Genomic DNA, 27743 nt, shown 5'->3' with positions numbered 1-27743 from the left:
ATGTGGTGCTGAGTATCGAACCCAGTACCTCATGCATGCTAGGCAAGCGTGCTAGCACTTGAGCCACATCCCTAGCCCCACTGATGGTGGTCTTAAATAAGAGTTCATTTGGGGCAAATTGAGTTTAAGGTGTCCATGGCACATAGCTAGTCATGTCCTATTGGCTGTGGGGTTAGGAGAAAATGTGGGATGGAGACAGATTTGGGAACTGTCACATGCTTAAAGCAGAGATCTGGATGAGTGAGAAGTGACAATATTGAAGGAGAATAAAAGAAGGTGGCAAAGATGGACATCAAAGAAAGACTTGAGAAAGCATGGGTGGGAAGGTAGGAAGGAACATGGGGGAATGTGATGCTTGGGCTTCTTTCTACCTCTCATCATTTCATCCTGTCATTCTTGGGGACAGAGAAGGTGAGAACAAAGATTTTCAGAAGATCTTGGTTTGGGACCCTTTCTTCTAGTTTATCAAGTATCTGGGCATGTCAGGGCTTCTCATGAGACCTTAGAGTTCATCTAGTCAAAATCCTGCAGTTTACAAATGGGAAAACCAGTATTCTGAGAGTGGATGGTACTTGTCTAAGGATCATCCAGAAAGGCACTGGTAGAGCTGGACAGGGTCCAGGCATCTCTTCCTCATTTCTGGGGCTCTTTACTTCAGGACCACCTTTCTGCACTACTTACAGGGAGCAACACTAAGACACTTTCTGGTCTGCAGGTGTTGGCTCTGGGGAGGTTGGGCAGGCCACATGTGAATTCCTGTCTTCTTGGTTGGTTTCAGAAGCTGTGAACAAGTTGGTAGGGTAACAGTCCAGATGCTTCTTGAGTTCCCGGAAAACGGGGTTGTTTAGTAATACATCTTCAGAACCAAAGGTTGGGTGAGTTGCAGATGTTGTGAGGAAAACAACTCCTCTGAAGTGAGAAAAACCCAGTGATGTTCTTTTCATGAGTTCATTGTGTCACAGGTCCTCTCAAGGTCTTTGCATAGGTTTGGGAAGTTAAGCAGCCCAGGCCTGGCAGATCTTGTGGGAAGGGTGAAGTGGTGGAAATCCATGTGGATTCTCTTGCCTGAAAGTCCCAAGACTTATGAAGATGAGCCATCCAGCTTCTTATTGCCCAGTTTTCCCAGTAAGAATCATATGGGCTCCTTGTTAATTATCCACTTAGGTCCTTCTCAAGATCTGTTGAGTTGGATTCTTTAGGGAGGGGCTTAATATTTTTATATTTGTACCAATTGCCTCAGGAGATTCTGATGACAGGTTTGGGAAAAACTGGTCCAGGATGACCACTGACTTACATCCAGAGAATAGTGACTGCTCACCTGAGGGCATCTTGGCAGTCAGCAGCAGTCTTGTGAGAGAGACTGATCTATGAGGCCCCTGGTGTCCAGGAGGGAGATCATGGCCAGGGAGATAGCAGGGCATTGGGAGTTTGGGGAGCAGATCTACCTCAGGGGTTCTACTGCCTCAGCTCTGTGGCAATGAAGAGAGTAAAAGATGAAGCCTGGTTGAGACCTGTCTCTGAATGCAAAAGTGTACCCATTCAAGGATAGAGAGAAGGGCATTTCTGGCAAAGGGAAAGGTATGGACATCAACTTGTTTGTAGGAGATGGAGGCAGACAGAGCTGAGGGCTTTGGTGCCCAGCTAAGGAGGGGTTTGACATTTTCTTGTGCAAAGCCATACAGCTTCTGAGCCATTGGAGGTTTTTACCGGGAAGGTGAAGTGATCAGAGCTGTGTCTCAAAGAAAATGAACCAATAGCAACAGGTTCTGTGATGATGGAACTGGGTCAGTGATGAGGGAGGGAAGATGTGAGGAGTGTGCTAAGGAAAGGAGGGGGCGGCTGCTTGTGAGTTATACCTGCTGTTGGGCAAGAGGAGATGGCTCGCAGCTTCCTTCTGTCAGGAGGATGAGTGCTTCCCAGGGCACAAGGGCTGCATGGGCAGCAGCCATAGGTTATTGAAACAGGGCAGACTGAGGACATCGGGCCTGGCTGTGGGTGGTTGGTTCTCACCAGTACTTTTCAGGTGAACTTTGATGTTAGTTTTGTGGTTAGCATTCCCACCCCGTTCTGTAGTTCTATAGCTTCCTGGCTTTGTTTAGTGCTTCAAAGGTGAGGCCAGTTACACTGCAGTTAACAGTGCCCAAAATGTATTTCCTGACAAAACGGTCCTGTGACTAAGTTTGGGAAATGATGGGTTAATAAAGTGAAAGGAATTTCTTGACTGCACAGTTCCTCAGAGCCCTTGGTGTGTGTCATGCTTTTCCAGAAGCAGGGTTCCCAACCTGATTTGACCAGGGACATGTCTTCCCACTGAGCCTATTTCCTGGAACCCATTTGAGAGGAAGGCTGATGTACAGTGAGTACTGTGAGCCTGGGTCTACATCTTGGCTCTATCCCTGATTCCTGTGTGTTCCTGGACTACACCGTGTGTGCCAAATGCCCTGTATCTGGACCTCAACTTTTTACTTTGCCTCTATATTCACTACCTCAGTATCTACCGACCACAGCTCATCATTGTTTCTTCTGAGCCGAGAGATCTCTTAGTGATCTGATCTGGATCCATGTTCTTCCAGGCCAGAAATTTTGGAGGCATCTCTGATTTTTCTAACTTTCTTCATCCTCTTGGTGACAGTTCCCACTACTGCTTCTAAGCTTTTGTTCTTTCCAGGGGTTTCTTTTCTTTCCCCTCAGTCTCTTTTGTGGTCTAATTGCCTCTCCCTATGGAGTTTGGTTAACCTCTATATCATGTCCCTTTACTCCCCACTACCTTCTGATCCGCAGCTGGGGTCCTTCACAGTGACCTACACACACACCCCTCTCCTCAAAACAAGTTTAGAGAGCCACATCAGTCCTTTGTATAAGACTTCCCAGCTGGCTAGTGACAGAGTTAGGTCTCAAATATAAGATTTTTGAGAAAGGAGTTTCTTTTTTGGTACTGGGGATTGAGCCCAGGGATGCTCTACTACAGAATTATATCCCAAGTCCATTTTACTTTTTATTTTGAGACAGGGTCTAATTTCCCAGGTTGTACATGAACTAGTTATTTTCCTGCCTTAGCCTCCTGAGTAGCTGGGATTATAGGCAGGTGCCACTGCATCCAGCAGAGAAAGTGCTTTCTCATCTATGATTACTCATGCTTACAATGGCCTGTCAGGAAGTCTGAGAAAAATTATTTCCATTTTCTAGTGGAGTCTGAAGTGCGCCATAGGGTAACCTAAGGTTTGCCCAGCTCTGGAGTGGGCATGGGTTGTTGCTAGAACATAGGGCTTTCAGCACTTAGGGATTTCCTGAGATGATATTTCACCCTAGTGTTACCTATTGCTGGGCACCCTTTCCATGACCACACTGCTGCCCAGAAGGAGATGTCTCCTCTGTAGGTGGGGTTTGGTCATCTGATGTAGTTTGCAGAATAGAGTGAGCTACTAACTTCCCCTTCCTTCCATCTCTTTAGTTGGCCCCATGCTGATTGAATTTAACATTCCTGTGGATCTGGAACTTTTGGCAAAGAAGAACCCAGAGGTAAAGGTGGGCGGCCGTTACACCCCCAAGGACTGCATCTCTCCTCACAAGGTGGCCATCATTATTCCATTCCGCAACCGGCAGGAGCACCTCAAGTATTGGCTGTATTACTTGCACCCAATTCTGCAGCGCCAGCAGCTGGATTATGGCATTTATGTTATCAACCAGGTGAGGTCTGGAAAAATGTAAAGAGGGAGGGAAAGTATATGTGCCCATATGTGTATAATGAGTGGCGGGAGAAGGGGAGTGATTTCCTAGACACCTGCATTTTACCGTGCAGAGCCAGTGGTACCACCACTACTTTATTTAAGCAGTATAGATGAGCTAAATGCCAAACAATGTCCTTGCTTGTTGCTATAAGCTCTGTTAACTAAGGGGAATTGCTGGGGTGTTTTTTTTGCATATTTGTTTGGGTTTTTTTTTGAAAGTTAGCCCTCCAGCAAAATTGAGAGACAAAAATGCAAACCCTAATTATCCCAAAGTAAATCACTGATTATTTCCTGTCTTTGGGTAGCTGTATACTTCCCTGTTATTTTTAAAAAACAAAAACTGCCCATTTAGATATCAGACTTCTAGGCAGCTTTAGAATTTATCCAGTCAGACAATGTCTTCTGGGGCACCCACAGGAGACAGAGAGCTGAGCTGAGGCCACATGCCTGCATGCCAGCCCCTGGTGAATTTCTGGGAAAGTCTGACTCAAGGCCATTTGAGAGGCCTGTGGACTGGGCTGAGTCTGAGAAAGAGTTCTCAGTGTATATCTGATCTGTGCATGTGCTGGGCTTTAGTCCTGCTTAGGAAACTGATGCTGACAGCACCATCAGCCCCCATAACCACAACCTGGAGAATCAGACTGATCTAAGAGCATTTTTATTGAAATTACTTTGTTTATTCCAGTCTGCTTGAGGAGTATTATTATATTTCCAAGAGTATAACTTTGGTATTTTCAGTTTATCCCAAATATTTAAATTCATGTCCTTAGGCTGTAATCTCTTAGGTGCAATGACACATCTGATTTACCAAATTTCATTGAAATTCATTTGAAGAGACAAGAGTATGCTCATTTCTACAATGCCCATGTCCAACTTTCATTTCAAGATGCCTCTGGGTCATCTTGAAGTAGTAAGATTGTTGGCAGTTTACTGCTTCCATTAAAATAGAGGAACTTTGTGTGCCTTCCCTTGGACCATAAGAGAAGCTTGAAACAACAGTCTGTCCATTCAGCACTTCTGAGGATTGCTGTGGCATGGAGCTGCATCAGTTATTACAGAGAAAGTCTCAAGAAGTCTAAATTCTCAGTCTTACCTGTCCTGAAGTTTCCAACCCACTTTTGGCAAGTGGGACCTTTCCAGGCAATAATTTGTTATCAATCCCAAATAGCATGTGATTGGGTGGTAACTGCCAAATGCTTTAAAGCTCAGAGGAAGGAAAGAGCGGTGACCTGGAAGAACTGGGATGTAAATTAGGTTCTAAAGGCTGGGGGAGAGATGAGCATTTCAGCTGTAGCCCGTGAATGGGGACCTCAAGGAAGGAAGGAACCTTTACATTCCTGGAGATGGAAATAATCAGTGGAATGGGAAATCTCCAGAGTCTCTAGGGCCAGATGGTAGAGCTGAGCCCATCAGCCAGAGAAGGGCAGAACAAGTCCTATTACAAAGAAATTGAAGATAGAAGAGCAGGGGTGGCAAAGCCCTTGAGGCTGCTGACTAAGTAAGGTATAGATCAGGGTCCTATGAATACCTGTAAACAAGACAGCCACAAAGTTGTGATTCATCTTGGAAGAATTCTAGAGAATGTAAGAGTAAACAGATAAATATTCTGCAAAATGCAGGTCACTTCAATCCAGCAAGTGTTTGTTTCAGAAAGTCCTGTCAAGAGGCATTTGTCTGGTGGAGTACATGATGTGGAGAGTCATGTTAGATTCATTCCACTGTCTTTCCTATCTCCCTTCCCTTCGTTCTTTTTTGTCTAATCCACTTAACTTCTCTTCTCTCCACCCCCCCGCCCCCTCTCCCCTCCTACATCCACAAGACTGGGATCCCAATTAGAATAAGACTTACTCCATGTTTGTATAAATATGTCAAAATAAATTCTACTGTCCTGTGTAACCAAAAAGAACAAATAAAATTAATTAATTATTCTCCCACATTAATCTCAAATATTAAATACAATATAAAACATACAGTAAAATTTAGCCATCAGTTTAAGTACCTACAACACAATTTATATAGATAATATAACAGGCTTGGAATGCCATTTAACACATTGATCATAGCAAGATTCAGGATCCTGTTCATTATTAAAACAATGGCAATGAGCACCTAGAAGAAGTCATCATTACCAAGCACCAGCAAGGATATGCCAACTGCATCTTTTTTTCTCTCTCTGATGGTTGTTATACCAGTAGCTGAGTGATACACTGTAGACACAGTTTGGTCAGATCTTATTCAGCAAGGCGTCTGATGGCCTCCCACACATCTGCTTTGAGCAAATGATAGACCGTTGTGCTCTGGGTAGTATAGAGTTAGATTAAAACACATATTTGATAAAGAAGGTAATAAAAGTGAGTTAATGATGCTGCTGAATTTTTAAATTCAGCTGCCCGTGGTCAAGGAAGACAAGAGGAGAACATGCTAATGTATAGCTATGTTGAATTTTAGGTAAATGTGAGCATGCCCTGTTTAACTGAAGTCAGAACAAATATTGGATCAGTAAAATTAAGCCATTAGCTTAAGCACCTGTAACAAAATTTATGTAAATATACAGCAGGCTTGAAATAATAGTTTTCTGAATGTTTTACACTAGCTACATGCCACTGCCTATCCAAATCCAAGTTGGCATAACTAATCAACCTAGCATGGACCAGCAGAACCACTGTGTTAGCTAATACTGGACACTGGTTAAGATGCCCCTGCCCTTTAAGATTAGAGAGAAATAATTCTTAAAATCAATGTAGCCTCTGAGATACCCAGTCCAGGGTTCCTATATACATTTGAGGAACTCAGATCTCATTCTTGCAGATTCTTCAGTGTGCACTGGCATACTGTTATCCCCAGAAGAATTTCCCAAGCTTGTCTAATCAGAGAACTGTTTTTGAAGAATCATCTCAAGTGACAAATGCTTTGTGAATCACACTTGGGGGGATAGCAGGCCTAAATTAACACCTCTTCCCTACTACCTCTTTACTTTCCTTGAATACCAGGAATTCCCCATTCCTCTTCCCACTTACAACTTACCATAAAAAAGTATTTTATTTTTTGAAGCTGGAGATGTAACTCAGTGCTAGAGCACTTGCCTAGCATGTGTGGGCCCTGGGTTTGATCCCCTCCCCCAGTGCCCTGCCCCCCATATTTAGTCTTTCAAATATATTCATCCCCTTTTTCCTGTCTTATTAGTATCAACTCCCCCTTTCTATCCTTATACATGTTTTTTCACTTTTCATATTTTCCTTTTCTTCCAAGGGTTGACTTTCCACCAAGAGAATCCTGCCCTCTTTCCCCTCTCCCGCAGCTGATCTTATATCTTCCATTCCAACTCCACCCTGATTATCCTTTTGGGAAAATGTGATCAGAGTCCATATAACCAAGCCAAGAAGCAGCTTGAAGTCTGCCCTCCTTTCCAGGAAGGAAAATTATCTAATACATAATAAAATGGTGATAGGAACCCAAACCTTGAAAAAGAAAAGTGCCCCATTTAGACCACACCTTATGTACAAATTAAAAATTTCCTGTGTTCTCTGCTTTATGCTCATATTCTAGAAGAGGATAAAAGAGATTTGTAGTGCCAGGCTTTGACTCTTGCCGATTATTTGTTGAGCAAATAAACCGGACGGGCTCTTTGGCTTCATTAGAGCCTTTTACTTATCCCCATTCTAGACATCTGGTGTCATTTTAACTCTTCAGTGTCAACACCCTACTTGAGATTAGAAACAAAATCACTTAAAATGGAAGTGGCCTCTGAGATATCTAGTCTAGGGGTTCTCAAACAGATTTTTTCAGTACTGAACTTTTTTCTGCCCCATTGAGGAATTACACAATCCCCCATTTACAGCAGGTCACAATAGTGCTGTTCTACTTGAAGTGGGAGCGCTGCTTTATCTCTACCTCCTTAGTTTCTCCTTCAGTGTTTGCTAGAACTTGCCCAGACCCCAGAAGCCAGACTGAAAATTTCTACTCTGCGTCACAGGTGAGGAAACCAGGACTCAGATATAGCGAGTGACCAGTAGAAAGTTACATAAATAACAGTAGGGCTACATGGCTCAAACCCCACCCAGCCTTTGATTCCAACCAAGTTCGGTGTCCTCTCACTGTATCACAATAACTCTCCTTGTGGTCATTTAGTCTCTTCCCTCTGGGTGTTTCTCAAAGCCCGTGTCCAGGCCTGGGAGTGAGCTCCATGCTCAGACCACCAGGGTTCAGCTCTGGCTCTGCCACTTCACAGTCAACGACCTTAGGTAGCTATGTAAGCTCTTCAGACCTGAGTTTCCTCCTTGGTAGGCACATGTGAAGCACCTGGCACATGATAAACTCTCAGTAAATATTAGCTGTTACTGCTATGATTTGCGTCTTACTGCTATGATTTGCGTCTTTCCTCTCCACCCTCCATTCTTCCTTCCTATTGTCTCTACCTAGTAGTATGGTGATACATTCTTAACTGCTCACCCTGTTCCCTGCTTCATTTGATAGTGCCAGCATCAGGACCTTGTTTCCATTTTTTGTGGGTTCCATGGGATCAGAGGGCAGTGGGTAATGGGTAATGGTGTGGGTCAAGTGTCAGAATCTCAGAGGACTCAGGGACCAACTATGTAAGCTCCTTCAGAGGAGGATTGTATCTCAAGGCCACAGACAGGGTGAACTTTCACAAGTTTTGTGGCTCGTACTCCTGTCCATAGGAAGCTATTAACACCCTTGTTTGCTGTTGGCCCCTCTAACCACCATAACAACTTACATCTCAAAATAACGGTGTTGGAGGGATGAGCAGGAAGGATGTTACCAGTTGAGATGGAGAAGAGCAAGCATGATTCTTTGTCCTCTGGGTCTCCGCTCCTCCTCCTGCCTTAGCCACCAGTGTGTGGGAATACCATTAGGGTCTCTTACAGTTTGGATCTGGAATGTCCCCCAGAGTCTTAGGTGTTAAAAGCTTTGGGGAAGTGATTTCGATCACAGGGCACTAACTTCTTCCATGGATTAATATACTGATGGATTAAAAAGTTGATGGTATTATTGGGGAGGTGGTGAAAACTGTAGGAAGTGGAGCTCAGTTAAAGGAAGTAGGTTAGCGAGGGCATGTCCTGGAAAGGTATATCTTGTCTCCAGTCCCTCTCTCTCTCTTTGCTTCTTGGCTACCATGAGCTGAGAAGCTTCCTTCCACAGAGCCCTTCAGCCATGATGTTCTGCTTCACTTCAGACCCAAAAGCAATGGAACCAGCTAACCATGAACTGAAACCTCTTAAACTGCGAGCCAAAAGAAATCCTCTTATTAAGTTGTTTTTCTGAGGTATTTTTTCCCAGCGACAAAAACCTGACTAACACGGGGTCCCAGAACATACCTCTCTTGGAGCCAAGAGTGCTGCGCTGAGTCATGAACTCCTACCTTAAGTCCAGCACCAGGACCTTGATGTAGAGATGGATGTCAGACTGTGAACTGGAATGTACATTGTGCTTCCTCATACTTCAGCCAGGAAAGGAAGCTATAAAACCACCCAAGGTGAATGAAAGGCAGGTTGCCACCTGTCTGTACTAGTCCTGAAAAATAAAATACAACATGCTTATGGGATTGCCCCTTATAAAAATTACAAAATGGGTGAGAAATGCAGGCATAGCTGGCCATGTACGTGCGCCATAACTGTGACAGCCCTTTGCCCCTGAATCACTAACCAGGAGTGCTATCTCTGGTTCCATTACATACTTTCTGGTGCCTCTGGTCTCCTCACTCAGCTGCCCCAAGTCTTTCTAGTTTTGACCACATTATTCCCTCTCTTAAAACCTTATGCATGACCCCACTGACCACAGGCAAGGGTTGAAATGGTCTAAAGCCCTGAGCTTGGCATCTGAGACCATCTGCTGTCTGATGCTGATCTACCTCCAGCCCCTTCCTCCTCATCCCGCTTCACACACTGTGTGCCACAGCCACACTGGACTCTATCCTCATCCTGACTTCTGTTCTCCTGTTTTTGCCTTTTCTTATGTTGTCCTCTCTGCCTGCTTTCCTCCCCCAGGGGCGTCTTTCTAAACATTCCCGCCCACACACACACATACATACACCTCATTAGCTCTAAAGACTAGAACTGTCTTCTCCCTCCCTATTGTTCCCAGGCTACTTGGAAGTTTCTAAAAAGGAGTGATTATCTGTGTTTGTACTCATGCCAGTCCCTGGTCTCCCAGTCCCTTAGGCCTGTCTCCTTCCCGCCTCCCTGACCATGCAGCTATTATAGAGTCCACTATAGATTTGATTCAGAGCTTGGAACATGGACCTTCTCTCTGTGACTCCTGCCCATTTATTTCTACCCACTCTCAGGACCCCTTTGTCTGGGTCCTCTGGCTGGGTCTGTACCTCTTAGAGATGAAGCCTCCTCTCCTGTCCTGGCCAGATAGTGACCCTTGGGAACCTGCACAGGCCCTCCCTGGGGCCTCTCCCTTAAGCTTCCTGCTCAGTGTTGACTAGGGTACACGCTGCCTGTGACACAGTCCTCAGGGTGACCACCCTTTTAGGATAACTATAGACAACCTCATTTAGACCTATGGTTATTCATGGTCATAAACTCCTTTATGGTCCTTTAAATTTTGACCACCATAGCCCTCCAGTGAGCCAAATGAGTCTCATTGTTCCTGCTTAAGGAAGATTGCAAAATGTGGAGACAGGATTTGGACAAAGGTTACCTGAGGCCTAAGGAATGCCTCACCTTACCTGTTTACTACCAGAACACCCCACATATACATGCCAATGCAGTTTTACTAGGTCACAAGAGTCAGGTTGAGTGAGGCAGTAACAGACACAGAGCCCCTGAGAGCCTTACCTACTTATTATACTGCCGGATAGACCCTGGCCTAAAGGGCTATGGGAATGTATAGGGAGTACCCAGCTTGCTGCCCTGAGGAATCTTTGGCTTTGAAATTATTTCACTCTCCTTTTCATCTGTGCCCTGTTTTAGGGTGGTAGGAACTATTACAAGGCTGCTCATGTGTGGATCTGGAGAAGCCCTTTGTATCCTCAGTGCATGAGAGTATCTGTCCAGACAGCTGTTCCTACACATGCTCAAGATCAAGTGAGGATGAAGCAGACCCATGGGTCCACCCTAGTTCTGAGGACGCTGCCTGAACTGTGACCCCGACTGTATTGGTTTCTGTCTTGATCATCTATCTCTGTGTGCCAGCCCTCACCCCTGCCTTCCATTTCCTCCTTGAGCTGTTTGTGCCCAAATGGATACATGTACGGATGGGGCTCTTACCTGCAGCCTCCACTTCATTTGGGCTCTTGGGCCTCTCTAGGTGGAAGTGGCATGGGAGAGCTGATAGTGTCTGTACCTCTACTATTTGAGTGCTGTCCCTTTGCTCTGTTCTCCCTTCACTGGCTATGTCTCTTCATTCTCCTGGGGAATGTGTTGAAGCACTTACTGATACTCACATTGCTGGTGAATTGCCTCCCTGGACATTGTTCTGGGAAATGCCATTTTCTCTCCACTCCCCTTGACTCTGTGACAAGGAAGCAACTAGGATGCTGCCTCTACCCTCAAACAGGGGTGGTCAGAATGGGATCCTTTTCTTTTATAGCCTTGACACATGCCTCTCTCTCCCTTTTACCTCTCTCCCTTGCATCCATCCTTCTCTTTTTTTCCCTTCTAGCGGGGGCCTTTTGCATTTACTTATTAATCCTGCTTATAGCAAAGCAAGCTGAAGGAGGACTCCCTCTCTGTGGTCTGCTTCTTACTCTCCACCTACCTTCTCTTCTGTATTCTCCGTCTCCTATAAAGAAAGAGAGAGGAAGGCCGACTTAACTACTGCTGCCACCCTAACTGCCGCTGCCATCGCTGCCGCCACCACCGCTGCTACCACCCTGGTAATGTCCTCAAATCAAACTCAGCACCAAGGCCCTGCTGGTTAGAATATGTGAATAATTCTGTGAGTGTGCTGCCTCTCGCCCTGTGGTCTCCCAGGCAAGGGAAGGGCTTGGAAAGGGCTTGGGCTCATTTGGAAACACTGAGATTGCTGGAAGCCTGCTCATTGTACAGAAGAAGTCTGAGAGACTTTGCCTTCTTTTAATTAAACCAGAGTTGAGCTCATTCCATATGTATATAAATATTTGTCTTGCTTTTTAAAAAAATTCCATATCATCACATCTTCCCATGTTATTTCATGGTATTCATATTCATTGTGTTCCATGCCTTCATAGTAGCTGATCACAGAGTTCTTAGAATGAACTTAGCCTTTCTTCTATCAGAAGACTGTAAGTAATACCATACTGGACATCTTTGAGTCTGATGTTTACTCCGTGTTGGCTTCTTCCACATTTAGGATTATCTCCTAGGCTAGATTTTCAGATGTAAGATTATGGGTTCAGAAACAGTTTATATGTTTTTGTAGTTTTTTTTTTTTTGTGATAGTGGGGATCGAACCCAGAGCCTTGTGCATGCAAGGCAAGCACTCCCAATTGAACTATATCCCCAGCCCTTGTTTTTGTAGTCTTAATACAGATGGCAAATAAATTTCTGAAAGATAAGCCTTTATCTGAAAAGTATTTTTCTCCAACTTTTTTTTTAAAGAGAGAAAGAGAATTTTAATATTTATTTTTTAGTTTTCGGCGGACACAACATCTTTGTTTGTATGTGGTGCTGAGGATCGAACCCGGGCCGCACGCATGCCAGGCGAGCGCGCTACCGCTTGAGCCACATCCCCAGCCCTTTCTCCAACTTTTATCTTAAACATTCTGGAAGTATTAATGCCACCCTCTTATGTATTCTGCAGAAAGGAAGAATGGTCTCAGTGCCTCTTTGATAAGAAGCAGGCATCCCACTCTGGCTTCTGTGGAGCTGGGTCAAAACTCTCCTCAGTGTGTGCCTCATCCAGAATCCCTGCTGAGTTGTTGGTTCTGTGAGCTCTGTGCCTTTGGCCTATGTCCTATGCAGCAGGAGTCAAGGATGTGATGTTCATTCTACTCTTGTGAGTGATTACTTTGGCTGACAGAGAGCTGTCTCCTTAGCCTGGTTCCTGATACTGAAGGATCCAATTCTTACACTCATTGGATGAAGAGCTATATCTCAAATCCAAGTTCTGTTGAAGTTTGTGTCTAAGTCCAGGATGACCATATTATTATGGTTAAATACCAGAACCCAACTGCTATGAACTCATGAATGAGTGGATTTTAGCCCTCCACAAGTTCAGCATTTGTATAATCCCTGGCTCTTCCCAGTAATTCTCTAGGCATCACCTTCTTGCTGGTCTATTCTCCCAAGATCCACATGTGGGCCTGCAGGAATGCCCAAGCCAGAGCTGCCTCAACCCCTGATCTATCACCACCTTCTCACAACCCACTCGGCCAAGTTCCTTTCTCTCTGAATCTGAGTAGGCACAGAAAAGCACTAGGATGTGTCACTGCCTAGGATGCTGCCTTTTCTAGATCTGTGGTATTAAGAGCCTGGGGTAACTGTGGGCCCCAGGGGCAGAGGTGGCTTTATGATAGGCCACCCCTCGTGCATGTATATGGGCACAACATCATCTCTCTTATCCTATGAAAATTCTGATTCACTGCGAGTCTTGGCAGCAACTTCATTGCTGCTGTGTCTTTTGATGGAGGAGAGGCCAGGTCTTTCCCCAAGCCATCATGGTCTGGGGATATGCCTGTTAGTGACACACATGGGCCTGTCATCCAGGAAAGGCAGGGTGGTTGGACAAAAAAGATCTTCTAGAGACAGTTAGGACTTGGACATGGTGTGGAGGCATGGCTTTCTGTAGTTGGTCATCTGTCAGGGTTACCTTACCTACAGCAAAGATTTTCCTAGGGATTAGACCAAACTCTGGTACCTGTCCTAAAACATTCCCAGCACCCTCCTGTCCAAAGGCTGCTTGCAGGTACAGTACACATCCCCTGATGAGCCTCTGTATAGAGCCCCCAGGGAGGTATTTTCATCTTACCTTGCTCCGTGTCTCTCACATGAATCATACAACAGTTCCTAACTGGTCTCCCTGCCTTTATTTGGATTGAAGCACAAATCCCTCCTTGACGTGGAATTATTCTTTAAGGCTCTCTATGACCTAAATAAAGATAAAGACTAAGTACCTTAGCAAGTGCCCAGCTTGCCTCCAACCCTATGATTTGGTCCACCTCTACCTTCAGGTATCATTCTGGCTTCACCCATTCTGATTTTCTTGTAGTTCCTTGAATGCTCTCTTTTCTTCAGAGCCTTTACAAATTTTCTCACCATGCAATGGACTTCTCTGCTCCTAGAACTGTCTTCTCCCTCCCACACCCACCCTGTGAGTTTGGTCTCATTCTGCAATGGCCTGTGCTCAGTTATTTGGGGATTTTAGATTATCCCCTGCCTTTTTTTCCTTGTCTTCTCCCTCTAAGAGCAACCAGTTGCCCTGGAAAGAAAGGATAACTATAAATCTTGTCTACCAATATAAGGTGAAAACCCACCTTTAAAATCTGGGGCTTTGCCAGGGGCAGTGGTGCACACCTGTAATCCCAGCAGCTCAGGAGGCTGAGGCAGGAGGATTGTGAGTTCAAAACCAACCTCAGCAACTTAGGGAGACCCTATCTCAAAATAAAATATAAAAAGGGCCTGGATTGGGGCTAGGATTGTGGCTCAGTGGTAGAGTGCTTGCCTAGCATGTGTGAGGCACTGGGTGGGTTGGATTCTCAGCACTGCATATGAGTAAACAAAATAAAATCCATTGACAATTTAAAAAAAATTTTAAAAAACAGGTACGCTAGGGGCTGGGAATGTGGCTCAAGCAGTAGCGCGCTCGCCTGGCATGCGTGCAGCCCGGGTTCGATCCTCAGCACCACATACAAACAAAGATGTTGTGTCTGCCGAAAACTAAAAAAATTTTCTCTCTCTCTCTCTCTTTTTTTTTTTTTTTTAAAAAAAAGCAGGGGTGCTGGGGATGTTGCTTAGTGGTTAGGGTTCAATCCCTGGTACCTCCATCCCACCCCACCCCACCCAAAAAAATCTGGGCTTTAAAATGACACCTGCTCCCAGTGCTGGCTCCTTTTCACCAAGTATGAATTTCCATGCATTTCACAGATCTCTAAAGGTTCCTGACTTTCTTCTGCTGTTGAAGATTAATCATGTGAGCCACAGACTTATTAACTTAAGCCTTAATCCGTTTTTGAAAGTCTCCATCAGAAAAACAGGATTTGGGGGAAGAATCTTGAAGCTGGTTAGGAAGGACATGAGTGAACACCAGAAAAGGTGGAGTCTCCACATTGGATCCTTGAGAGGCATTTTGAAAGGACTGATGGTTCAAGGTGGATGGTGTTGTGATAGTAGCTAACTTGTCACCATGTGTTGTCTCATTTAATACAATCCCCATGACATAAAATAAGAAACTAAGTCTTAGAGGTGTAATATGCCCAAAGTTACTTAGCTAATGTGAAGAAGCTGGTGTTCCTGGGATAAAAATGTGTGCATTTGTCACACTTTAATATTTGATGAGGCCTCACAATAGGTGCCTGATAAATGTGCACTTAAGTGAATGAAATAGCAGATGTAGAGAATGAATATGCCTGGTAAGGACAGGAGGGAATGAGGCTCGGGATCTTCCCACCCCTGGGGAAGATGAGGTGGGGCTTGCCAGGCTTGTCTTTCTTGTCATGAACAGTGAGTACTCAATGTTTCATTTTTCTGGAATTCCACGAAAGAGGAAAACACTCTTTCCTCATCTACTCTTCTATAGATCTGGTGTTCCTAGGGGCCCAGGTAGAAAATAGCACCCACTATTGCACTATGTACTTCTTCTCTTCCTGGTTTATTCAGATGAGGCCATACTGAGAGGATGGGAGAAACAATGTGTAATTCAGGTTATTTTGGAAAATTGCCTGACCAGTTCTAAGCGTGGGCCAGATGCTGGGGTGCTCTTCTGAGTTGAAGGAGCAGTTAGGGCACTGATAGGGAAAAGGGGCAGAGGAAGGTCTTCTTGGGCTTCTCCAGGTCGCCATTGTTCATGGGACTTGGCCCCAGGGTGCTCTTTCATGGTTCCAAATTTTTAGTTCTGAAGAAGGAAAGTTTGCTTAGTTCAATCTCTATTAGGTATCTGATTAAAAAAAAAAAAAAAAAGCCGTCTTGGCCAGCAGGCCCTGTGGTACAGAGATGGCCATCAAGAGGCCCCTTGCACCAGTTTTGGGGGAGTGTACCAAGAGAAACAGGCATGGCATGAGCTGAGCAGCCAGCCTTGGAGTCTTTTCCACAGGTATAAAAAACTTTGTGGGAATACCTCCTGTTCACTTGTAAAAAAGTGGTCAGGGGAGCTTCATATTCAAAAAAAGTAAGCCTGGTTGAGGGGGGCAAGGGTGTTTATAGAACTGTCAAGATAATTGATATGCCATGAATTTAGGAACACTTACCTGATATGATATTCTTCTAGTGAATATTGGCAGTATGTTTTATAACAATAATTTCAATAACTCCATTGTTTTCATATGCAGTTTCTAAACATGAACTTCTTTTTGCCTCATAACCAATACTGAATTAGCTGGGCCCTAAATTCCAAATTGACTCTTACCTGGTCAGGCAGTGTGCCTTGGGCGCAGCCTTCTCCTTTCACCACGAATGGTTGGAAAGCTTTGTCAGGAGCTGAAGAAAGGCGTTCTTATGTGTATCATGTTTTCTTAGTTCATTTACTATTCTCTTGGCTTCTTTTTCTGACTTCCTGGTATCCGTCTTTCTATGTTTGCTTCTGAGTTACCTGTCTGATGCTGAACAGCAGTGGGGCATGAGTGCACTCTGTGCACACACAGGCAGCATGTGGAGTACCGGTTTCCAAGTACTCTACATGTGTAGAGAGATTTTACATGTCGCACTTTTGAGATTACGTAATGACTTCAAGTCCTTGTGGGACATTTTCTTCCCAAAGGAGAGGACCCTTATTTGTTGATCCCAAAAGATAATGGGGAAAAGTAGTAAGTGAGGATTCCAAAGTGTTAGGCCATTGTTTCCTCATGGTGGTATTGTGAGGTCAGAATGACAGCACATGTATTGGAGGACTTTGTGAACTGCTAAGTATGAGGGATGATGGCTGCAGTGCTGGGACTGTCCCTACTAATCTGAGGCCATAGGAATTGGTACAAGCAGGACCGCCCCCTCTTTGGTTGGATCTTCCCTGAAAGGGTTGCCATTTGCCATTGTATGTTGAAATCCATTCATCCATCCATCCATCTATCATTCATTCATTCATGTAGCCAACCAACAACTATTGATTGAGCTCTTATTATATGACAGTGGGACACATGTGAATAAAGAACATAAGATTCTACCCTTCTTTGAACTTACATTCCAGTGGGGGATACTGAAAATAAACAAGTCAATAAAATATGAATTACTCGTGTACCACTTGGTGCTCTGGACCCCAGTGACCTTCTCTCTCATACCTTCTGATTCTGTCGTGGTGTATATCAGACTGCTTCCTATCCTACACTATGAGCACTGTGAGGGCAGAGGTTGAGTTAGGTTCACCATGTTTCTCAGGTGTTTACTTTAGTGACTGGTGGACACATTAAAGGCACATGATTGGTAATCAAACCATAGTTAAAGAGGGTAGAAATGAAAAATTCCAACTGTCACCAATTTCCTATTTATCTTTCTTTGAGTTAACCTATTTGTGGTATGATGTATGCAAAAAATATATAAATGATACATCTGTTTTACCTTTTGTTTTAGAGCTTCCTTATTTTTTAACAGCTCTATTCCATCATATGTTTGCACCATAACTTACTTAACCAGTTCCCTAGGGATGTTTGCAGTCTTCTGCGTTGCACACTGTGTATTTTTCAGCTATTTGCATACATGCAAGTCTTTCTGCATGGTAAACTCTACAAGTGGGATTGCTGAATGACAGGGTTGGCATTCAGGGTGGATTTCTGAAGTAAAGGCAGAAAAAAATGAGGTCCAAGAGTTGACTAATGACCACGTGTAGCAGACAAGTCACCTGTCCCTGTGAATGTTTTGCACACAGGTCTTATGGCCTCTGATATCAGTTTCTTTGTTTCTGCACCAGGCTGGAGATACCATGTTCAATCGCGCGAAGCTCCTCAATATTGGTTTTCAAGAAGCCCTGAAGGACTATGACTACAACTGCTTTGTGTTTAGTGATGTAGACCTCATTCCAATGGATGACCACAATGCCTACAGGTGTTTCCCACAGCCACGGCACATTTCAGTTGCAATGGACAAGTTTGGATTTAGGTAAGAGATATTCGCCAGAGTGTGCAGTAAACTCTTATATGTTGACTAAGAAATACAGTTTCTCTAGGCTCTGAAGGAGTACGCTGTCTCTGAGAAATGACAGCTTTTTAGGCATAGAGTCAGTTATCATTTGAGAAGGAAAAAGCAATCCAGAAATGCCTATAATCTCTGTGTATGCAGATGAGAACAGTTTATTTATTTATTTTCTTTTTTAATTTTTTAAATTGTAGATGGACAAATACCTTTATTTTATTGATTTATTTTTTATGTGGTGCTAAGAATCAAACCCAGTGCTTCACACATGTGAGACAAGCACTCTACCACTGAGCCACAATCCCAGCCCCAAGAACAGTTTTTTCAAAAAATATTTTTAGTTTAGTTTTTTAAATATTTTAGTAGATGTTCACAATACCTTTATTTTGTTTATTTAGGTTTTGTATGTGGTGCTGGGGATGGAACCCAGTGCCTTATGCGTGCTAGGCAAGCGCCCTACCACTGAGCCACAACCCTAGCCCCCCCACCCCACCTGCACACCCCTCAGAAGAGTTTTTAATGTTTGGGATAACTCTTATCTTTAGGCCCCAGTTGCTAGGTTTTCTTTTTTGTTCTTCCCTGCCCCCACACAGTTTGGAAAGCAAATCGAAATAATCCCCTCATCACCACCACTGAATTTTTGAGGTTGAATGCCTCAGCAGAATTTCTTGGCACTTTAAGAAGGAACATGATTCTGTTTCCCAACAGTGCACATGCTTCTGCTTAAGCATGGAGCCCAAACTTTTCCACCAAAATGCCTCTACTGATGAGGCCAGTGATACCTGTCTCCAGGGGCAAGGGTATAATCCAAAGCATTTTGACATGCAAAATGTGACCTTGTAGTCCATTGTTCTATTTTAAAAGTAAATAAATATGCCTTTTATCACTCAATTTATTCATATTTGTATTAATATAAAATTCTTTTAAATCACCCATAAGTTGACTAACATAACCAGTCCCTTCTTTGCTTTAAGTAGACATGACGCCCCAGGAAGGTATGCTGCAGGTTACCCTGAATGTTAGGTACCCCTATTTTAGGCCAAAAACCAGTGGAAACTGGGCTGTGCAGGCAGCAGGTCCTTTGTGAAGATACAACTACTTTCTGTCAGATTCATTTTGTTCTCATCCTTTTTCCTACCCTCCCTGGCTTGGGGCCATTAAGGCTGGGGGTATATATAGGTCTGCCCCAGATCAAAGCTATTCAGGTGCTAAATATGCTGAAGGAAAGTAAATGGAATATCATTTTCTGACTCTGCTATAATCACTTCGGGTCCTCCCTTTGTCCCTCCCTTTCTGTGTATTTTCCTCTCTTTGAAATACACAGATTCATCCCCTGACACATCTTGTTCTTCCAGAATGGGGCCCAAGTGATCACCCAGTTCTTTTCCATAGCACCATGTTGGTTTACAGAGAACCAGTCAGGTTTGGGGGATGGAGCAGGTAGGTAAGAGAAATCAGCAAAGGCAGCAAAACCAAAGCTTATCAACTCTATGTATACTTCCACTGAGGTAACTAAGAATCCATTTTTGTAAAAACAGTGATTATCAAAACACCCTATTGGTCTGGACACCTCTGCTGTTGGACAGTAGTGTAAGGTATGCCAAAAGGTAGATGGATGACTTGGCCTCTAAGTGATGACACCTAATTACAAATAAATTACCTTCAACTTATTAAGAATCTTTGCTTGTGGATACTTGTGGTCAGAATTCCTGAATGTATTTGACAATCATAGTTATATCTTGAATTCACACTGTTCTACATGATTTGGGTGACTTCCTTCAAAGTCTGAGCTGGAGTTTTTCTTAATTTATGTGATGGCTTTTAGTCTCTTTGGAGTCTAGTAAGAGTCTTAAGATTGAGAGCACAGACTGAACCATTTGGTAGACCCACAGGAAGGCCTTTGTATGGCCTTTGAGTCATGTCCTGATTCTTGATCTTTCTCATCAGTGCTTATTCTGTGTCCTTTGGGAGTCCACTGTTCATAACCATTGAAATATTGAAATATAAAAAGGTAAGGAAGGATGAGAGCCCCGATGCCCTACTACTTGGAAATATAAAAGTAGATTTATTGTTATGCATTTTGCTAAGTTATGATAAAGTAGAAATTTCAAAGAAAATTTTATTTGGGCAAAGTTCCAGAAAAGGCGCCTCAGCTGTTAGGATTAGTGTTTAAGCAGTATGCCTTTAAAAGAGTGAACACTAGATTGGTAGATAGGAGCCTGTGGGAAGGGGCGCATGATAGAGTAGGCATAGGGAGACTTCAAAACAATCTCAGATTCAGGATTCCGAATAAGGACTTCTTGTAAGAGCAGGACACATAGAAAGCAGATTCCTGAGCCACAGTGGAAGAATTAGGCTTATGCCCACTCTTGTCACTGACTGGTTTCTAGATAACCACAGAAACAGCACTATTATTAGAAAAAGGAAGATTTTGTGTTTTGATACCTGTGTCTTAGAATAATGTGAGCCCTGACGTAAAATCAAAACAGGGCAGAGGGGTTGGGGTTGTAGCTCAGTGGTAGAGCACTTGCCTAGCATGTGTGAGACCCTGGGTTCAATCCCCAGAACTGCAAAAAAAAAAAAAAGAAGAAGAAGAAGAAGAAAACCCTCACAAATCTCCTGTCAAAAAATAAAAAGTAATTTTTAAAGCATTAATTCAGCAAGCTTTCTTTCAGGAATGTCAAGGCTTACTAACCACATGGGTCCTCTGTTTTTTTTTTTCTTCCCAGCCTACCTTATGTTCAGTATTTTGGAGGTGTCTCTGCTCTAAGTAAACAACAGTTTTTGACCATCAATGGATTTCCTAATAATTACTGGGGCTGGGGAGGAGAAGATGATGACATCTTTAACAGGTAATAGTCACACCTTAGATCTCTTTCTCTCCTGTGAATCTTCACTTCCGGTTTTTGAACCTGTGCTTGGTTATTCTTCAAGGATTGACCCTCAGGTGGACTGTAGTCCCCAGTCAGCCGAGATGCTTAGATTTATGTTACTATAGATCCTATAGGTACTTATAGATCCTATAGGTACTTATCAGGATCTTTAGGAAAAAATGAGCCAAGATTTTTGGATTAGCCTTGGAAAATGTAAAATGAAAAACAGCATGTCATTGTGGTCTGTTTTCAATGGGAAACAATTTTCCTTGGGAAGAATCCTGATTTTCCTCACAGAATCTTTGCTGCTGCATCTTTATTTGGAATACTATTACCATAGAGAAGATAAAAGTAATCCGATGAACTTTTATAGACCCACCTGTCACATAGCTGTCATACCATGGCCAGTCCTGCCCCATGTACATCCCAGGGCTCTTTTAAACTAATAGACCTTTATCCTGTGGTTATTATTGCAAGTTAAAAAACCATCTATCAGAGGCATTTAAAATTACACTCTGCTCAATCCTCCCTGATAAAGAGCCTTCAGTCTTGCCTATCAGCTCCTTCTGGGAGCCAGTCTGAACTTGTCACTGAGTTTGATATTAGAATATACCGAGGGGCTAGGGTTGTGGCCCAGCGGTAGAGCTCTCGCCTCGCATGTGCGAGACCCTGGGTTCGATCCTCAGCACCACATAAAAAAATAAACAAGTGAAATAAAGGTGTTGTGTCCAACTACAACTAAAAAAGAAAAAAGAATATATCGAGGTACAGCTAGCTTTCTTGAATTGGAATACATTTATTTGATTTCACAGATGTTGTCTGTCAAAGCAACACCCACATCATTCAAGGTTTCCATTGTGTGAAAACTTGACATAGACCCAAATTTTCACACAATGGCCTTGACGAGAACTCCAGTTTTAGAGTTTGAAGACTGGCTCCTAAGCATGCACATATTGAGCATCTATTGCACAGCATTGTGCCAGGCAGGCCTAGGGAAGCAGACACCAAAGACCTGCACACAGGGTCCAGACAAAAACAAACCTGCTTCCACAGAGCCACACCTGGGCGGTCACTCTGGACTGCTATGGTAGTATACTGGGCTGACAGGACACCACAGCTGAAAGGTCAGGATAGTTGGGGGCAGAGAGAACATAAAATACTGCTACTCTAAGCTGGTGGGACTAGAAGGATCTCAGTGTGTGAAGCAGCTAAATTACAGACCTTCTTGCTATGTCCCTAGGATCCACACTTAGAAGAAAGCAGGGCTAGAATGCTGTTGGTCATCCAGGATCAGCCAGTCCTGATTCTAACCTTGGTACTGTACTGTTAAGGCTTCAATTTTTGGTCCTCATTCTTTTCCCCTGAACCAACTCAAGATTCTTCCACCCTGTTCTGGTTGCCTCTAGTCATGTTCTCTGCTCTCCTATTCTTTTAAAATATGCACCAGAGAGGTTTCACCACAGTCAAAACCATTTGGGGAATGCTGCACATTGTAACGTTTAGGCAGTGGTACTGTTCCTTGGTATGCTCTGAGGCCTCCATGATTTAGCCTTTGCCCCCCTTTTTTTTTTTCAGTCTCATCACCTGTCACTTCCTAGCCCTTACTCTTTCCAGTAGTCTCTGGAAGCTTTTCTTGTTCACTGAGGGCAAATCTTAGGTCTATACTTGCTCTCAGCTCTGTGCCTTGCCAGTGCTGTCCTGGCTGCCCAAACCGCTCTGGCCGACACACACCTCTTCATCCTCACAACTTGGCTCTGCTGCCTCACTTGGTTATTTCTTCCTCTGTACCCCTTGACCCTACATTCCCCTTCTCACTTCTGGCCTGTCACCAAAGGCCTCAGGTTCTAAGTATCCACACTGAAATTCTGTGAGGGCAGATACCCTCAATGTTGGTATATGCTAGGCAGCCCCACACACTGTAGAACCAGTTGTGAAAGAACATGGAGTAGGATTGAATTTAAACTAGTGTCTTGCTGGACTGGGTCTTGTCGTGATGCTGGGGTTTGGGCTGAGTGAGAATAGCAAGCAGAGCTGACAGATGGGGCAACAGTCTCACAGCTGGGACTATCAGACCCACGCCTTATGGCTCCTCTGTCTTAATGACTTGTCCCTTTGCTCTTTGCAGATTAGTTTTTAGAGGCATGTCTATATCTCGCCCAAATGCTGTGATCGGGAGGTGTCGCATGATCCGCCACTCGAGAGACAAGAAAAATGAACCCAACCCTCAGAGGTGCGTTCTGTATTCATTTCAATTCTGTCTTCTCCCCACTTTAGGATGGGACAGGCTGCAGGACTTATGCTCTGGAGAGGGTTGTATGCCTGCAGGGAAATAGAGGCATTCAGTCTGGGCAGGGTCAAGTGGGAGAGAGGGTATGGAGGAAAAGTACAGATGAAAATAGTTTTTTTCTTAAGATTTCTGTTTTGATACCTTCTCCTTTTTTTCCTTGTAGGTTTGACCGAATTGCACACACAAGGGATACAATGCGCTTTGATGGTTTGAACTCACTTACCTACCATGTGTTGGACGTACAGAGATACCCATTGTATACCAAAATCACAGTGGACATCGGTACACCAAGCTAGCATCTTGGTACAAATTAAGGACGTGAAAATGGCCAGAGACCTCTGCTGTTTCTCGGCCAGTCTGCTGGGCTGGTCCCTCTCATTTGTACAATCTGAGTGATAGGTCCCCTCACTCATCATTCAGATGCCTTTCCAGATGACCAGGACAAGTGGAATATTTTGCCCCCAACTTGGCTCGGCATATGACTTCTTAGCTGTACAAGGTGTTTGTCAGTGTAGACTGTCAGCATTTGGGTGCTTCTTGACATTTTCACAGTGACACCCCAAAGAATCAGAACTGTGCACAGTTCAGAATTTGTAGACTGTGGGGCTTGTTCCCACTGATAAAATGGCTAAATTGTGAAATGGGTAAGAATTTTTGCTTTAAATTGTGGTGAATTTCATGAATTACTTCATGAAAAATTAGAAACTGCTGCTGAAATTGGATTGGTATATTTTTGAACAATGTTTTAACAGAAAACACAAAATTTCAACCAGTTTCATGTTATCCACCCCATTTCTTTTCAGTGGTATGCAACTATTACAATCACTGTGTGTGTGTGTGTGTGTGTGTGTGTGTGTGTGTCTTAGCAAAAGAATTTTTAAACTTGAGCCTTGAACCTTTTGTCCTGCTAATGTGTGAATTCCAAGGTAACTTTAGCCATCAGAGCGAAACCTTGGGTGTTCTCACTTACAGTGGCCTATCTCCAGATTGTCTGGTTTCTGAATGTAAAGATTTTTTTTTTTTTTAAGCAGCTTGTATTTTAAAGAAAGAAAAAAAAATTGAGTTCTAATTATGATCTAGCATGATTTGGTGTTGATCCAAATTTGCATAGCTGTTTAGTGTTAAGTCATGACAATTTATTTTTCTGGGCATGCTATGTAAACTTGAATTTCCTATGTATTTTTATTGTGGTATTTTAAATATAGGGAGGAAATTGAGCATTTTGGGGGTGGGATTGGGCGGGGATTATATATGCTGTTATGGCCTCAAATGGGCCTCTGATTTAGCTGGCAGGCCAGGTTTTATGAAGAGCAAAATCACCTTCAGTCTCTTGCTGAGGGCTACACCTCCCAGTCAGCATTATCCTGCCAGACCTCTAGTGCAAAGACCTGGGAGTCAGCCTCTGCCTACCTGACAGAACTCCTTACCCCCCCACCCTCCCCAGGTGGGCTGGGCGGAGGGAACCTCAGCCTCCTCCGACAGACCCCTCAGGGCCCTAGGCTGTGGGACTGTAAAAAACTGCAGTCAGGTTGTTTACCATCCCTTAGCTCCACCCCAGCTGGAGGGACCTTCTGTTCTGGCAGGGCGGCCTCCGAGAGCCTTTGCCACCACACTCCCTGTCCCACCCTGCATTACCGGTTCTCCTCCTCCTTCCCCTGCCTCTCTTACACTGCCCTTCTTTCCTTCCTCTCCCATTTCATTCCTTGCCTCTTGCCTGCTCCCCAAAACTTGCCTGTGGCACTCAGGGTCAAACAGACTATTCATTCTCCAGAATGACTGTGCCTTTTAATTAGAAATTTAGAAAGTTCATCTGAACCCACACCTTGTCTCCTCCTGAGAACTCTGGTGCCTAAAGCCTCCTATCCCCCCTCAGGGTTTTAGCAGGTGCTCCCACCCCCATGAGGTTAATCCACAGGGGAGTCTTTCAGGAATGCAGGCCTCTGCTGGGGGGATGTGTAGTCACCTGGGTAAGACGGCAAGAGGCACTTCCTACCATAGAGGCCTTTGCCAGGTCCAGCTTGGGCTGAGGTCCTAAGGTTTAGTTGCCAGGGTTGAGCCCTTTGTTAGTGGCAGCCAGGACCTCAAGCATTGCCCTCCTGGATACCTGCCCTGAGTTTGGAGGCTGAGCTATGCTTGGCCCTATCCTACCTGTGCCTTTATCATTTTTAGCATCTCAGATGCTAACTTTTTTTTTTTTCCCAGACACCTTTGTATGTGTTAGAACTTACCTTCCTCTGCAGAAGCACCTGGGCTATGCAAAAAGTATTCCTTGTCATTCCCCATGCCTTAATAAGGAAATTATTAAAACTGAGACTGATTGTACTGAGAGTTTTTTGGGAAATGCAGAGAGGTCTTTTCTGTTTCCAGAACCTGACTCTTCCAAAGTGCCTTAAGAAAAAGGAGACAAATGCTCTGAGTGGCTACTTCTTTGTTACTTCCTTCACTCTTGAACAAAATTCCACCTCCCCCCCCACCCCCCCACCCCCCCACCCCCCGCTTCTTTTCTTCCTGTTACATTTTCATCCATATCAAGTATGTGTTTCATTCTCAGAAACAATGGAAAATTTGCTTCTCTTGTCTCCCCCACCACACACACACACACATGCTGACCTTCCAGTGCTCTGAGCCTCATCCCTTCTCCCTCCAGACTAAAGGCATTACCAGAGGCATAGTTAGGCCTCGATGTTTGCCTTGCATGGTGTCCTTTGTCCTCCCTTGAGACTCCAGGGCTGAGGGTTCTGGAGAATTTCCTTCACCTGGGAGTTACCACCATGAGTTGTCATGCTGTGCCTTTCTTTAAGTCTGTAAATCCTGTGGCTAGTGATCCTGTGTCAAATGGCCTTTAGGGATGATCAGAGGGCAGAAGTGTCACAGGAGAGTAAAGGAAATGCTGTGCTTGCCTTCAGCCTGGGCAGGGTCTCTGTTATCCCTGGGGCTGGGTATGGGCTGTCCTACACAGCCAGGATGACAGTTTTCATATTCTAAAGACCTGTTGTGCTGTGTACTTTGATTTTCCATGTATGCAAATGCTTCTATTTACCACTGGGAGAGGCTGTATCTGATTTTGGTGTTCCGAACAAACAACTGTATTTTTGCCTTTGAAATCCAATAATATAACATGAATAAATGACCCTATCTTTGTAATTATGGTGGTTTCTCTTCTGATTTAAGGGGTTTGGGTTCTTCCTGAGCTGGGGCTGCCTACTGGGAGAATCTGAAGAAAGCAGACATATGCCTTGCCCGCGTCTGCCTTGCGCACTGGTATCATGGTAGCAGGGCAGAGTTGGGGTATACACACCTCCCTGAAATCAGAAGTTTTCCCATTTGAGCTTCATTTTCTTATCTGGAAATGGGACTAATAATATTGAGACTTTTTAAAACTTAGAAGATGATATATCTAAACCAATGACTGACACCTACCTCATAGGTACTCACTTTATAGAATCTAGTAGTATCCATTTCAAAACAGAATTTCCCCTAGCAGTTCTCTGGTCACATTCTCCTTTTTTTCAGCAAAGGCCGGGAAAGTTCAGATGTAGATCTCAGAGCCGTTTGCCAAAGTGTTTGTAGGGTAACTTAAATGGTATTATCCAAAATAAGGTTTCTTGTCAGCCCCAGGAAATTTAACCAGAGGCTCTAAAGTCTTAATTATCACCCTAGCAATTGAGATAGTAAGTGTCCCAGATGCCTCCTTCTTGATGGCCCTGGGCCAGAAGAAACAAGTGTGTAGGACAGGTGTCCCCTGTTGTCAGGCTGAGGGAGCTGCAGGCTCTGATGGATGAAACTATGACTCTGAGTGTCAGGTAAGAAATAGGAGTTAGGAGGGTAGATTCCTGTGGCCATCCCAGGGCCATTTGGCTGTCTCTATTCATCTATGTAATTCCTGGAGGGATCCCTGCCTGCTTGCCTCAGCCCTGAGCAGAAATGGTCAAGGTTCAGATCTGACTGTCAAACAGATGCCTCTGGTCCTTTGGTTGTAGTATTGTCTTATAAAAATTTTTTTTAGTATTGACTTATATTTTTTTTTTCCTTTTCATCTCATACTCCACTGCTCTCTACACTTCATTTTTGACACCGGATGTGTGGGAATTTCTCCCTTTCAGCAAGCAATTAATTCAGTGGACACCAGCTGGGCATCCTACAGGATAACTTACTGTGACACAATGTACCTACAGTTAGATTCCATAGTGAATCTGATAGGCAGCCACATACTACTATTTTCAATGCCAATAGCCAGTAGTAGGTTGTGGCCTGTGCTTCTGACTAGCCACCTACAGATTGGGGTTCCCATAGTCATAGGAGTCCTTCCTTGAATTCAATTAATTTGCTAGGATGGCCCCCAGAACCCAGTGAAACATTTATGTTTATTGGTTTATTATAAAGTTTATTACAAAGGATACCAACAAACAGCCAGATGAAGAAATGCATTTGGCAGGCCCTGTGGGAAGGAAAGGGCCTTCTGTGCCTTCTCCAGGTGCACCACCCTCAGGCGTTTCCCCATGTGGGCTGTCTAGAAGCTTCTCCAAATCCTGTCCTTTTGTGGTTTTGTGGAGGCTTCATCATGTAGGTATAGTTGATTACATTTGGCCATTGGTAATCTACCCAAATTTCAGCTCCTCTCTCCTTCCTGGAGAAT

The 27743-nt window shown here is 44.0% G+C and overlaps 1 protein-coding gene across 1 annotated transcript in view; it reads left to right on the top strand.

Moving 5' to 3' along the window:
* The window catches only part of B4galt1 (beta-1,4-galactosyltransferase 1), a 53052-nt gene extending 26801 nt beyond the window's left edge, over nt 1-26251 (top strand). The window contains exons 2-6 of the mRNA XM_027930876.2: nt 3452-3687; nt 17727-17914; nt 20677-20799; nt 22946-23050; nt 23271-26251. Of these exons, the coding sequence (XP_027786677.1) occupies nt 3452-3687; nt 17727-17914; nt 20677-20799; nt 22946-23050; nt 23271-23403 (785 nt within the window). The 3' untranslated portion in view covers nt 23404-26251. The remainder of the gene's footprint in view (nt 1-3451; nt 3688-17726; nt 17915-20676; nt 20800-22945; nt 23051-23270) is intronic.
* Nucleotides 26252-27743: the final 1492 nt, after the last annotated feature.

Source organism: Marmota flaviventris, chromosome 13, assembly GCF_047511675.1.
Source record: "Marmota flaviventris isolate mMarFla1 chromosome 13, mMarFla1.hap1, whole genome shotgun sequence".
NCBI lineage: Eukaryota > Metazoa > Chordata > Mammalia > Rodentia > Sciuridae > Marmota > Marmota flaviventris.
The sequence above is the reverse complement of the archived record's forward strand: the minus strand, read 5'-3'. Positions and strand labels throughout refer to the sequence as shown.